General features: G+C 43.2%; 1 protein-coding gene across 4 annotated transcripts in view; it reads right to left on the reverse strand.

Moving 5' to 3' along the window:
• GTF2IRD1 (GTF2I repeat domain containing 1) overlaps window positions 1–14833 on the reverse strand; it is a 1361292-nt gene that overhangs the window by 130922 nt on the left and 1215537 nt on the right. For all 4 annotated transcript variants that reach the window (XM_078679432.1, XM_078679431.1, XM_078679429.1 and 1 more), the window contains one exon: window positions 6680–6708. In XM_078679432.1, the coding sequence (XP_078535558.1) occupies window positions 6680–6708 (29 nt within the window). The remainder of the gene's footprint in view (window positions 1–6679; window positions 6709–14833) is intronic.

Genomic DNA, 14833 nt, shown 5'->3' on the forward strand with positions numbered 1-14833 from the left:
GTAGTTCTGCTGAGGGCGTGTGCTAGCGTGTTGTGAAGGCCTGGAACATGCTCGGCCTTGAGAGAAATCCCATGCTGTGTTGGCCAATTCCATAGCTCTAGCGCTTCCAGAGAAAGTGTGAGAGATTTGGTTCCTCCTTGTTTGTTTATGTGGAACATACTGGTCGTATTGTCCTTACGAACCAGTATGGAGGCACCTGCTATTCTTGGTAGAAAGGTCTGTAAGGAGAGGAATATAGCTTTCAGCTTCAGGCTGTTGACATGACATGACTTTTGAGAATTGGACCATTTTGGAGAACCTGAAAAAAACCTTCCCAGCTGTCTATGGAGGGATCCATTGTCAGATTGTAGTTCGGTATTTCTTGTAAGAAAGTGAGAACCTTGCAAAGATGTGGACTGTAATACAACAATTGCATTGCCGTTTTCATTGTTGGGGTTATAAGAATGGTATCGTTTGTAGCCACTGTTTTTAAGCACTTCTTGCTGAGATCTATTTTGAGCCTGGCTAAATGTATGAGGTCGATTGCTGAGGATCACATCCCTAGAAGCGACTTGTACCCTCTCACTGAAATGGACTTTCTTTTTGAGATCGCCATACAAGCTGCTGTAGACGTGCCTGTCGTTCATCCGACAGGAAAGCCTTGCATTGGATCGTGTCCAACCAGGCTCCTGGAAATGGTGCTATTTGACTGGGAAGAAATGAGGACTTTTTAATGTTAAATGTCATTCCTAGTCAGTTAAATAGCTGGAGACAAGTATCTGTGTTTCTGGCCGCCTAATCTGATGTTGGTGCTTTCAGAAGCCAATCGTCCTAGTAGGGAAATACTTGGTGACCTTGAGAACGTAGGGCTGCAGTCAGTGCCACAGTGCAAGTGCTCCCTATGAAAAGTGTATATGTGATTGATTTCCATGATTGGCTTATTTGGTTTACTGTCAGACCCCAGTAAAGTGCACCAGGAGTGCCAGGGCTTGTAAATACAAATGCTGCTAGTGGGCCTGCAGCACTGGTTGTGCCACCCACAGAAGAAGCCTTTTAAAATGTGTCTAAGGTCTGCCATTGCAGAACCTGCGTGCAGTCTGGTACTGTCATGCTGGCTGGGCAAGTGCACCCGCTTGCCAGCCCTTAAACCTTCCCTTTACTTCATGTGAGTCACCCCTAAGGTAGACCCAAGGGCAGGGTGCATTGTAAGCATAAGGTAGGACAAGCCCTGATGTGTGTGGCATGTCCTAATAGTAAATTACAGCCATTTTCGTTTTTCACTATTGTAAAGCTACCTGTTCTCATAGGCCAGAATGGGCTGCTGGAATTATTACACCCTATAATCCCAGCAGGCTCAGGGAACATGGTAGAAAGTCAAGTTTAGCATGCCTGAACTCAGAATAATAAAATACATCTTTTATAAAATTTATTTTAATATCCTGTGTTTGCAAATACTACTTTTAGAAAGCTAGTATTTGCTTGCCTAACCATTTCAGCCGCCTCTGCTAGGATGTGTATCTGCTGTCTGGTTTCTGTGTGTGACAGGGCTGGGGAATTCCAGGAGACAGGCTGGGGCTGACAGGTGGTGAACAGAGAGATTACACCAGGATGGGTGGGGGGAGTGCTCCTTGACTCTGAATAGGGCTGTGCTCTGCCACCTCAATGTTGGCCGCCCCCGCCTCGTGTGAGCCCCGCTCGAGTTCGAGCTGCTCGCCATACGTCCCGCTGGGCCGCCCGCACTCTGTCACCTCGCCCTCTTCGCACCGCACTGTGCGCCTCTTGCCCCTCCCGCTGGAATCAGATCCGAGTGCTGCCTGAAGCTCCGGACAGCCCGTACATACGAGATGTACCCGGCCGCCCCGCTCTGCGCTCCGGAATCCTGATGGCCGTGCCGCACGCTGAGAGCCTCCCGTTCGTCCTGTATTGGAAGCCCCGTGCCGCGCGTGCCCGCATTTGAGCGCAGCTCCCCCTGCAGACCCGAAGGCACTGCTCGTACGCCGGGAACGCTGCCGCACACCAGATCGCCTGCCCAGCTCCTTGAGGCCCCCCGCTCTACGTCTCGCACGGAGACATTTTAGAGCCGGGCCCGCCTCAGAGAGGAGCCGCCCGCACTGCATCAGTGCACCGACGTCGCCGCCTACAAGCCGGACTCTGCACCCTCACTAAGGTACTGTCGTTTCACGCGCACTACGGTGCGTACACCCGGGCCAGGAGCTGGCAACGCTTTTTGTGATAAACTGCCTTTTTGTTGACCAGTGAGAGTCGGACAAAGTGCGCAACGAGCCCCACAGAAGAAGATACGCTTGTCTTGAGAACGCTTTGCCTAAATAATCTTGTGGCTCACTTTTAAAACGTTAATATGGTCTTCTAATAAGTCTGCTTAAAGAAGTCATATAAAATACTTATTTTTATATATAACTACGCCTGATGTCCATTTGTGGTGTATTTCTATATTACTGTATGTGGTCATAAATGCTTAACTACTAACGCCCTGAAGAATAGCCTTGTCTGCTCGCGCCACGCCGCCTAGAGGGTGAGCAGGTGTTATTTCTAGGAGTAAGTCCCTTGCCCTGACTAGAGGAGAGGGTCCCTGTTTGTCACGAGTGCATACCTGTGCCAACCAGAGACCCCCAAATCTAACACTGTGAATTACATTTTCAAGGAATCAATTTCAATAATTTAGGATGTGGATGAGAGTGGGATGGTCAGCAGTGTCAAAACGGCTGAGAGATCTAGCAATATCAGGAGGGAGGAGCATCTTAATCATGGTTCGGAGGACACCATCTAGGATTTGTACGGTCTCAGTGCTGCAGCGCTATCTGAGGCCAGCCTGGCAGTCATGCAGAAGATCTTTGGTCTTTATATGATCTTGGAGTTATGTATGGACTGCTTTTTCAATAAACGTCCTGATGAATAGTAGGCGAATGATGGCCAATAATCATCAAGGTCATCAGAGTATAGTGTGGGTTTTTTCAGAAGAAGGAATGAAATGACCTGTGTTAAGGGCTTCTGGGAAGATTCCGACAGTTATGGGGGAGGTGTTGCAGATAGTGATTGGAGGTGAGAGTATGTCTCCGTGGAGAGTTTTGATGAATGAAAAGGGTTAGTTCTCATTGCCATAGGTGGGTGAGGGATTTGAGGATGTCAACAAAGTCTGCAAGCAACTGGGTCTTTAAGTATAACCACTAAGGGATGCCGGACAGAAGGCCTGGTGTCATATCATACCTGCTCTTCTCTATATGCTGTTGAAGAAGAGGTTAGCATCATTGCACTTGTCTGTGGAGAGGTGATGCAGTGCGTGATTATCTTGAACAGCAACAGCTTCCTTAATCGTGTTGGTATACTACTTATGTTTGACTAATGTGATGACTTGAGTAGGAACTTCAGTAGCACAAGGTAATCAGAACTCCGATTTTTCGATTTACTCTCCTTTCTGTGGATGGATGGATGGATGGAGTACTTTTTATCAGCAAGGTCTTTGGAGTATCTGGGTGTAAGCAAGTAAACTGAGAAGAAGAAGGAAGAAAGAACGAAGAAAATACAGCATACAAGTACAATAGAGTCCAAGAAACTGGTTCCCTGCGAAGTCCCAGTTCACTACTTTTCATTTTTGCCTGTTAAGAGCTGCCAGCATAAGGGAAGAGACAGAGCAGTTCTGCGTTCATGAATAAGCTATACCGTATATGCCCAGTCCCCTCAGAAAACACTGGTTTGCTTTACTCCAGGACCCCTGCACTCTGAAATGGCACTCCTCTACGCAATATAATAAATGTGGTGATAATCCTGCAGGCAGATCCCTAACATGCCCACCCTTTAGGGACTTTTGTCACGTTAACAATGGAGGTGCCACGTCAAGGAGTGATGAACAGTTAATCTCTAAGCCATCCCAGGATGCTACGCATTTAAACAGCTAAAAGGTCATCTGAGGAGGCATGGTAGGCAAAAAGTACAGTTTGACTGGTTTTTGGACCAAGTACTTAGCAGTGGCAGAGATTAATATAAGCATTCCATGCATTTCTTTTTTGTTTACTTCAAATGTCAAGAGTTGGCACCCCTCATAAGAGGAAAGACACAACTGCTCTATCCTTTGTTGAATGCGCGCTTATACCATCAGGAGGTTGTTTTTGGTCGTTCCTACTACAATTTGCTGCATGTCCATATAGAGAGACCTGCTTTGTCACTTGTTTACCATAGCTGAAGCTTGAGATGACAGCAAACAGCTGACCATCAATATTGATGTTTCGGTGTGATACACATAAAAGCTAAGTGGAGTCTTCTTTTTGGGGTCAGTCAAGCTTATATAGCTGCTCCTGCATTTGGAGAGAAAATTAATCCCTGTAAGGATATCATATGTGAGATGAAATTCCGAAATTACCTAAGGTTAAAAGAATAAAAAAAACTCAACACAACTTAAGAGGCAGAAAAACTGTGCAGGAAGGTTTGACAGAAAAGTCGGGATGGCTTCCCTCTAATCTAGCTGAAGAAACTGCTGTCAGGTAAAAGCTACAGACAAGAATTAAGAAGGTCAAATGGAGCCTCTAGCAAGAAAAAACATACTAAACAGAGGTAAGGTCCAACATCAGGGAAACACGACAGGGTTTTTATAGGTTTGATACATCAATAGTACATCAGTCGTAAAGTAATGCCCTCAATGATCATGTATGCAAAAATATAAAATCCAAAGATGGCCACGGCAAATATTGCAAAAACATTAAAAAAATACAGACAACAGGAAAGTGCAACACTGCACCAAATTATAAGATGTTCTATACAATTGTTTGCGAGATTGAGTTCTCACAGTGATGTAAGTTGCCTGAATAGTTTTCAAATTATTTTCATAAAACAACATATCCATAAACGTTTCGATATTCCATAAACAAAATCCTCTCCTCAATTTCTTCTCCAGGGAACCTTATCAGAAGTCATTGTTTTGTCAGATTGGACATTGAGGGAAAAACAAATATTGCAAACCCTCTATTCTACCCTAGATAGGAATGTGTGATACATATGAAAATAAGAAAGTAAATGTGCTTCCAACCCAAAGCTGCAATTTAAAGTGCAAGAATAATATTTCAGTACTAATGCTTAGACAACATTTTGAAAATGTTTTTGTTAATATATTGGTATATTGCCCCCAAGTCAAAGTCCAAATCAGAAGTGCAACTTCCAAGAAACACATTCTGGGGTGTTTTAGATATGAAGTTAGTCATGTTTTAAATAATACTGCAAGCTAGTGATACTAAATTATTGTATGGTTAGTAGTACTAAGATTGACCTTCTTATTACGGTCAGCATTTTTAACACAGTACATACAATCAATCAGGAATTTTGTAATCTATCAGAAACCCAAGCTGGAACTTACTTGTTTAATAGGATACTACAATAACCATAAAAGGGCTTCCTTTGTACCTTAACCATGACAAAGACAGATAGTTTTTCCATAACAAACATTCATCGAAAACAACCAACAAAGAAGAAAAGTTTGAGAGCTGGTCTAGACAAAGTCCAACAGTTGTGAGTTTGTATTACTTTTGTTTTGGAACACTTAATCATTAAATCGTTATTTTTTATATAGGAGGTTAAGGCACTCACTGAAGACCTGTCATAGCATAGGAAACTAGTGCTTTTTTGTCTGCATAAACCTTCAGGAATACGTGCAAAGCATTTAACTTTTGGGGCGGTACAACAAGCTTGTCTAATATTTCTAAGTCCACTTAAATCACACCTGATGCACTCTGCAACATGATGACCTCAGTGCTCAAAGCACAAATTAAATGTAAAGCAAAAGATTTGGCCAACTAATGGTTTATACTTGAACTAATAAAGCCAGACATAAATTGCATTCCAATAAATGTTTATGCAGAAACTGTGTGATGATGATAAAGTCTGCTGGCTAAACAAGGGAGAATGTATAAGACCCTTACAAGGAATGCCAATGTATGAAGAGCTTTGGATGGCCCAGGCGTGAAAGTCCCCATACCTGGGCTCCATTCTAAGTGCAGCTGTGTCCCAAAGTACCCGGAATGGGGACCAACAATCTTCCCTGCCTGTCAGGGTTCAAGCCCTGAACTCCTCCCAAGGTATGTTATGGGGGAAAAGTGAATAAATTAGTATCTAACACATGGCCCGAAATGTCCTTATTCATGAAAGTCCTGAGAGCAGCCATGCAACACATAGGGCCATTTTCATCAACACATTGCCCCATAGACACAGAATGGCCAAAACCCTTTGATATATCAGCCCAAAGATCCTTTTGTGAATAATTGACCTCTTTCCAAAAATAGGAGCCAAGAAGTGATATGCTTCTATCATTTACATTCTATTCAAGTCACTTCCAGAGTTGGAGCATCAGAGGTATTTAAAAATTGCCTTGAATGTCTCCTTAAGTCCTCACTATATTTCCTATGACAAGATTCTTTTTAACACGTAAATTCATTTAAACCTTTAAAGCATGGAATGTCTTCCAAACATTTAGGTCCTAAATTGTATGACTAATGTCCCTAAAATAGTTAACTAAAGCACTTATTTTCATTATTAGTGAAATTGTAATCTGAATCAAATGGCTTGCTGATCAAATAATTGACAGAGGATGCTTTAGCATCAAACAGAAATTACAGCACCTATTTTTTGCTGTTCGAGAAATATACATGGTGACATATTGCTATAAAAGACAGGAAAAACAAGGACAAATGTCCTTTACCTGGTTTTGGAATGAGTCCTTGAAACGGCCTGGAAACAAACAAACAAAATAAATACATTAAAGTAAGCTGTAACTTATTATTGTATTAATTATTTCTCTAACTGGACATCAGTTTAAGCAGTTCACAGTAATAAAAATTAAATATCCACTGAATTTCTGTAATTTCTGGGTGCATGAAAAATACCAAAACTGCTGAAAAAGAAGCAAAGTGATCTAACTTTTCTCATCAACAATCTTTCTTTGTAAAATCGTGTCTATCAGTAAAAGGGTGTGTGATGGTGGTCATTTGAGGAAAGTTCAGAGGGAGTAAAAGGTGACTAACAGGCAAATATTTTTTGCATAGGTTTACTGTAAAACATAAAAAACCAGAAAATAGCACATTTGAACCCTTACTTCACACCAAAATCAACCATGTATGGAAATCACCACCTGATTACATGGCCAAAATCTTATGGGCAGGTATGTGTGCTGGCTACTTGCATTGGCCGTGGAAAGTGATGGGCCATTAGTTGTTTGCTGGATGACACATCTAGCCAACTCAAATACAAATAAAACTTATCATCTGGCTAAACAAGAGAGAAGCAGAAGATAGGTTGAGTTTGAAATCCCTGCTTTTTTAAGTCGTTGATGGATTGTGCCTACGATGCAGCTATCCTGGTATTCCTTTCTTTTATATCACAGTGGGAACTCTAGAAGTAAATACAGTTTGCCCTAACAAAAATACTATCTGACCGTGGATTGTAGCTATAATTTAAAGGCTGGACAGTAGTTTTCTGGCGAGGAACTTGGAATCACCTCAAAAGAGGACCCAAAAAACAGGCATTCTATAATTGGCTAGAGCCAGACATAATACAACTATTTTTTAGGAGTAGGCTGTACTCTGGCAGCGGGTGAGGTTTGTTAATGACAACAATGGGGAGTATGGACAGTGCCAACGTTTAATTTATTTTTCCATTCAGAAAGATGGCTGCCATCAGCACACAAATACATATGAGAACCATAAAATTGAAAACCAGGGAACATAATAATTGTCTGATAGTGTAATATGGGTTTGAGGCATGGTATAAGTCAATCCCCTTTATTATAAAATTTCCAAGATTATTTACACCTGATCATTCAACTAGCCAGATTAAGTGGCATAAAAAATATAGGACAATCAGTGTCCTTGTCCGTCAGGGTTGACACCTCTCAGATAGCAGTTCATATAATTGAGCCAGTAAGCTCCAGGGCCTTTTACCTTTTGCATGGTATGCAGTGAAGGATCAAGGTTCTCTGGTGTTGGGAGGGAAGTGTACACAGAGAGGAATAACGTTTTGGGAGGCATTAAACACCTCAATAGAGAGGGCTGTGAGAGCTGCTCTACAGCTGCTCTACAACCATCAGGAAGCAGCTCATAGCTCCTTCCCGATACTTGGGGGTGAGTATATACTGTACCAGAGCTGACCTATTCGACTGGAACTTTCTTAGAGGTGCCACAGCAATTCACTCAAAAATAAGTTTCTGGAAAACCCTTTCTCTGGCAATCTCCAAGAGGATTGCTCTTATTAAAATGGTAGCCCTTCCTCGGCTCCTCTACTTTTTCCCCACTCTAATTATTATTATCTTCCCTCCATTCTTCAAACAATGGGAAAAGGTTGTGAAGGACTTTATATGCGGGATGTCATGGCATAGGGTGTCCATGGGGAAACTATATTTGCCCGCCAAACTGGGAGGACTGGCGGTGCCTAATTCCGAGCATTATTACTTAGCCTTCCAGCTGCAATGGATTGCTAGGGGGCTTTCATCCTGATATTTAGTTAACACAGCTTCATTACAACCCCCAATAGCGCAACATATCTTACTACAGGTTTTTCACTCATGCATGTAGCCTGGACCCACAGACACACTCTTACTCACCGTAGCCTATAAATGTTTTCGTAGGAGCCTCTTCCTCACCAGAGCCACCATCCCATATGCACCCACTTATAGGAACTCCGCCAAGGGACATTCCTACCACAGCTGCCGAGCTACGACACTGGGCCTCGGAGGGCATGGGAGATCTTTTCCAGGACAGCTCACTCATCCCATATCAGGAACTCATAAGCAGTAGAGATTTTACGCCATGGGCAGTTTTTATTACATCGAACAGTTATAGCTTCGTTATCGTCGAAGTGGGGTACACTGGCTCAGGAACCGCCCACACACCACACATTGCAATACCTCCACGTGATTGGAACCAGGAGGCACTTGACACAATGGTTTGCATCCTCCATTCGTCAGCACACAGAGGCCGATCTCACTCATCTGAGCCACCACTGGGAGGTTCAGAAAAGGGGGTGGTGGGAGGTGGCCCTGGAGAGGGCATTCACAGATAGAAAGTGGACCACTGTTCGGGCCAGCCCGACGTACATGCCGCATGTAATGATGCGGACGCCTTTAGTGTCATTTAAGAAGTATATAATACACGGACACAGAGCAGTCCACTTGTTCTTCGTAGCTGTAAGCTTACAACTGACCAACTCAGAACCCCTTACTACATTCCACGTAGCCATGACTACATGACTACATGACCACAATTCTATTTACTGACATCAGTACATCTTCCCCTTTCTTGACAAAAAAACATAACAAAAAAATCAAAGGAAATAAAAGGACAAATAGAGAAATTAAGGAATAAATCATTAACATTGCTTAATCAGTATTTGAGGTCTTCTTTGTATTCTTTCTGTTCTTCTAAGAGAAATACAAACATTGGCAGCACTATCCCCTTCTCTACACACTTCACTAGATGGGCTTATAAACTTTTTAAAATGTGCCTTCTTCCGTGTTATCACTTTATCCTCATTTTGCAGTGACAGCTGAACCTCTCACATTAGTCACTTCCACAGGAGACGTGTGAAATCTGCTCATGGACTTCTTTGTCTGATTTTACCTTACCAATACTAGTTCCCCTACATCACAGCTTCCTCTCCGAACATATTTTCTTTGTTCCGCATTCTGTTTCACTTTTTATTTCATTGCCTCCTATCTCTTTGCAATTTGTGCATGTTCTTTAGGAGCTTTCATTGACAATTGTGTCAAACGTTTTTGTCTAGACTGGTCTAATATTATTTTTATGGTTTCTTGAAAAATCTCTGCAGCTGAGCATATTCCAAAATTAAGTCTTTTGTCACGAAATAAACCCATATGTGTCTTGATTTCTCATAAATTTCCAATTGATGATATCCTTTACAGAGATCCAATTTCGGGGAACATTGTCGCCCCATTCAAAATACTAATCATGTCATTGAAATGGGGCCCAGGATGTCTCTCTCTCTGAATTGCAATATTCGGTACCCTCACATCAACGCAGATTCTAATCTGTTTTTTTTGGCGCTACAACAATCGGAGATACACAAGGTGTTGGACCTGTAGCAGGCTCAATTATGTCTTGCTTAAGTGGAGCATTAATTTCTTCTTCAACATTACTCTGCATATGAATTGGAACTCTCCTGGGCATTTGTGCTACTGGTTTCACTTTTCTCATTTATGTGCAACGAAATGATCTTCCCTGTCAATTTTCCAAGACCTTTTGTCAGAACAGGAAATTCTTTTAAAATATGTTGTTCCGTTGTCATATGAGACGTCATAGCCAATAGTCCCATTAACTGAGCTGTGACATTGCTTAACAAACATGGCCCAGCAGTTTCTCCTTTCAACACAAGTATTTCTTCTTTTAGAGATACCTTTCCGTACGATAAATTTTCTTCAAATTTCCCTAAACATTTTACAGGTTTCTTTGCACCCCACTGGAAAATTTTCACATTTGATGTAACAAGAGGAGGCTTGTTTTCAATGTTGTCATATTCAGTCGTACACATATTACACTTTGCTCTACTGTCTAGCACAAAAGGAACCTTTTGAAACCCTACTAATATGTCAACAGAAGCTGTTTTTTTCAATATCTTCTTTCTTTAACAAATGGATTTTTCCACTTTCATTTCTTTCTGACATTAGATACAAACGCTCTTGTTCAAATTCATCAGCAGAGGAATCATCAAAACTTTCCATTTGTCTGACATATCTTGTATTTCCTTTCACTTGACGTTTCCACATTTTCCCACTACCCTTTCTTTTAAATCTACATACAGCAGAGAAGTGATTCATCCTTCCACATTCTTTACACTGTTGTCCAAAGGCTGGATAAGTATTCACATGTGGAAATGATTGTCCACATCTATAACATATTCTTTTTTCCTTTCTAAAACATGTTGATTTTTCCGGTTCCTTTTTGAAGCTTGTTGACTTTTCCATTCTGTTGCTAGTTGTTTCATCCTTCACCCTGATCTGGATAGTTCCAAGTGTGTTTCCCAAATCTGATGATACTTTTTTAAATTTACCGGTCTGTCTCTTCCAGCAAAACTTTCTTATGGATCCCCTGGGATTCCGCTCAGTGGAAGAGGGTACCCTTCGACTGATGGCCTGGAGGATTAGTGGGAACAGTGGGAAATCCTGGGGTTCCTCAAGGGGCTTCAGATTTTACCAGATGAGCCTTGTCGCTGAGGGTATCATTAAGAGGTACTAGAAAGCTTGGTGATGATGGGCTGGTGGGTGTTTAAGATGGAATTTGGACCCTGTCTGATCCAAGCTTGTCCACAATCAAAATTTCCTCATGGAAATGGCAGAGGAAAGGCGAGCTTACAGGTTGGTAAGTCCTTTTAGATTGGCTATTTCAGCTGACCACCTGTCTGCTGATCATGTGGCTATCTGCAGGTATGGAAATTGTTGAGAGGTGCAAGGCTTTCAGTTCCTCTAGAACTCTGCAGTGTGGGACATGCACAAAGGGATACAAGTTTTCCTTTCATGGCAAAGAAGGAAAATGTTACTTTCATATAAGCATTTGCTGGTGGCATATAGTGCTATACATTCACATGTTGTGCATACTCTTGCCATCGAGTATTGGACTTGAATGTATGCAATTTGTTTTCAAATCTCAGTGTACTGTGACTCCACCTCTTGGCAATAATGTGCATGGTCATTCAATCCATTGTAAGATTGTTTTGCCATACGGCAGGTGATGATGGAATGTGAAGCTAAGTGATATATAAAGAGATGTCCATGCACATGAGGAAAGAGAGAAAGTAAGAGAGACTACAACAGCCACAGGCAGTCTGGGTAGGAGGGCAGACTCATGTGAATCTACAGCACTACATGCCATGAACCGATGCTTACAGGGTAAGTAAAATGTTCAGGTGGAAGCATGTGTGGCTGTAGCTACACTTGCTGTGCTTGGGCAGTAAAGCAGTCCTTCCACAAAGAGATGCCTAGCCAGTGGATGTTGCAGGAGATTGAAAGAGTGTACTAAGAACTACCTGGCCAACATTACCTTGTTGGCATGCTAAGACATCCACACAGTAATGTTTTGATAAAGTGTGTGGTGTGAACCAGGTAGCTTTGTATATATCATCTGTAGGTTTTCTACCCAGGTAGACCATAGAGGCTCCTTTCTTCAGAGCAGTGTGTGCTCTAGGAGTCCTCTTGGCTTTAGCATAGCATGTCTAGATGCATTTAACTATCCATCTGGCAATGGATAGAGCCTTTCCTTTATGGGGTTCGGCGAAAGCAACAAACATTTGTGTTTTCTTAAATGGTCTGGTTCTTACACCGTAGTGTAAGAAAGTAGGACCTTTCTGGTATAGTTACCCTCACTTTTTGCCTGGTGTCAGTGTGTTTTGACTGTATTATACTGGGTACTGCTAATCAGGAACCCAGTGTCTGTGCTCTCTCTCCTCAATTAATTGGTAAGACAGAAGCCTCTGACATATGAATAGGAGCAGTCTTATTACAACTCAATGAACAGGGCCAGGATCAACAAGTAGCTTTTAGCAGCACGGTTGATCGCCAGAGAGAAACGTCGGTCAGTTATAGAGAGGGAGTCCTTTGCGGCGGTCTGGGCTTTGAAGAAGTTGAGCCAATACCTGTTTGGCACTCACTCCATTGTCAAGACAGACCACAAGCCCCACCTATGGCTCAAACAGACGTAGGGAGAAATTCCTAAAATTTTGAGGTAGTCCATTTCACAACAGAATGAAAGTAACCATGCCAAAGCAGATGGACTTTCCAGATATTTCTACTTAGTCTTATCATCTCTCGTTTGGGAGGGGGTTATGTAGGTAAGTAGGATTCTTCTGGCATAGTTACCCCCACCTTTTGACTGGGGTCAGTTTGTTGACTGTACTATACTGGGATCCTTCCAATCAGGACCCCAGTTTCTGTGTGCTCTCTCTCCTCAATTTATTTGTAAGTACTTTGTACACCCGATAATTGGTATGCTGTTGTATTCCTGCAAGTCCATAGTATATGGTATTGAGGTATCTAGGGCATTAGTACACCACGAGTCTGCGTTGGGCTGCAGCATGTATTGTACCACCTCCTATGGAAGCCCATGAAAACTGTATCTGCAGGTCTGCCATTGTAGCCTGCATGGTGCATGCACGTTTCGCTTCAGATAAAAGGTTTTCCGTTTATTCCGGTCACTGCAATTAAAACCTATGAGTCACCCCTAAGGTAGGCCTTGCAACCCACAGGCACGGTTCATGTTTCTAAGTATGAGGGTGCCCCTGCATGAAAAGAGGCATCCCTGCAAACCCCAGAGTCCATTCTCTGCCTTTGTAAGTATGGGGAAGCCATTTTAAGGTAAGCAGTGGACATAGGCCAACTTGAGATGTACGACTACATAATGGCTTCAACAAACCAACTCCTGTTTGGTATCTAACATGTTGGAATCATGCAACTACACCGACTCCAGTGTTAGTTGCATGATACCGTGTACTGGGGGCTCCTTAGAGTACCCCCCATGTCTACCTATGTAGCCTTGCAGGGTCTTCGTGGAAGCCAGGGCTGCTGCCGACCCCAGACACTGTTCTGCCCTCCTGCTGCTGAGCTTCACTGTAACCACCTCTCCTTCAGAAAAAGGTGTCTAAGGTTAGAATAGTGGTGCTTCTAATCACCTCCAGACTGCTTTAAAGGGCACATATGGTGCCCTCCTTGCATAAACCGGTTTGGCCAGTGCAGGAGCCCTTGGCTTCCGCTCTGGCAAAAAACTACACAGAGGACAGGAGAGTGACCACCTCCCCTGTCCAGCTTCTTCCTTGGGAGGTGCCCAGAGCTCTGCCAAGTGGCCACTTGAATTTGCCATCTTGAATCTTAGATGGGCAGAGGCCCCTTGCAGCAGCTGAATTGTGTGTCCGCCAGAATAACATCCCTGACCCCTCCAACCCCCACAGTAACAAAGACAAAAACTGCTTCTGTTAGGAAGGCTCTTACTGCAACTTCCCCTCTGTGCTCTTCCAAGTTATGTAATTTATGTGGCAGTGCATCCTCCTCCTCCTGAGTCCCCCACAACTCTGCATGCATCAAGATAGCAAGTGGAATTTTTCTTGGTGTGAAGGAGTTACTCCCCTGCATCCGCAGGCACCTAGACGAGACAAAAACCGACTTGTGGATTCTGCTGTCCAACAGACTCTTCCTGGCTCTACAACGCAGGTGTTGCTTCATTGGCTCTCCAGAGGCCTGACCGGTCTTCCCTGTAACTTGGGAGACTGTAATCCCTCTTCAGCCAACCGGAACCTCATTCCGTGTTGTTTCTCCTGACTGAAGATCTTCGAGCTCTAAGTAGCCCCAGTCTCCAGCATCACACAGTTCCAAGAGTCAAGTCCTCCCTGCTTCTTCAGCGACGTGGGCACCTGTCTTTTGTGTGCTGCCGAGGCCTCCCTGCAACTATCTGTGCCTGCTCCCAGAGGCTCCCCCTGGCGTCTCCACCAATTTCTTAAGGCTCTCATGCTTGTTGTGGGCTGACCCTGACTTACCCTTTTTGAAAAAAAAAATTATTATAGATTTTATTGAAATTATAACATGAGGTTACAGGGCATCAGCAGCACATTACATTGAATTGAGTGTCCTCAGAACAGGAGAACAGCTGTCCGGTACATCTTATTGGTCAATTTTCCGCATGTTTATCCAGCTATGAACTTCAATAATGCATGCCAGCAATTAGAGCCCTGCAGCCCCAAAGGAAAACCTGATAGGAGGGAGGTAAGAGGGGAAGGGAAGGGGAAAGGAGACAAGAGCATAAAGGTGAAAGGGAGAAAGAGGAGGGGGGAGGAGATGCTGGCATCTCAGTAGAGGCGGCACTGT

This window comes from Lissotriton helveticus, chromosome 3_1 (genome assembly GCF_964261635.1).
Source record: "Lissotriton helveticus chromosome 3_1, aLisHel1.1, whole genome shotgun sequence".
Lineage (NCBI taxonomy): Eukaryota > Metazoa > Chordata > Amphibia > Caudata > Salamandridae > Lissotriton > Lissotriton helveticus.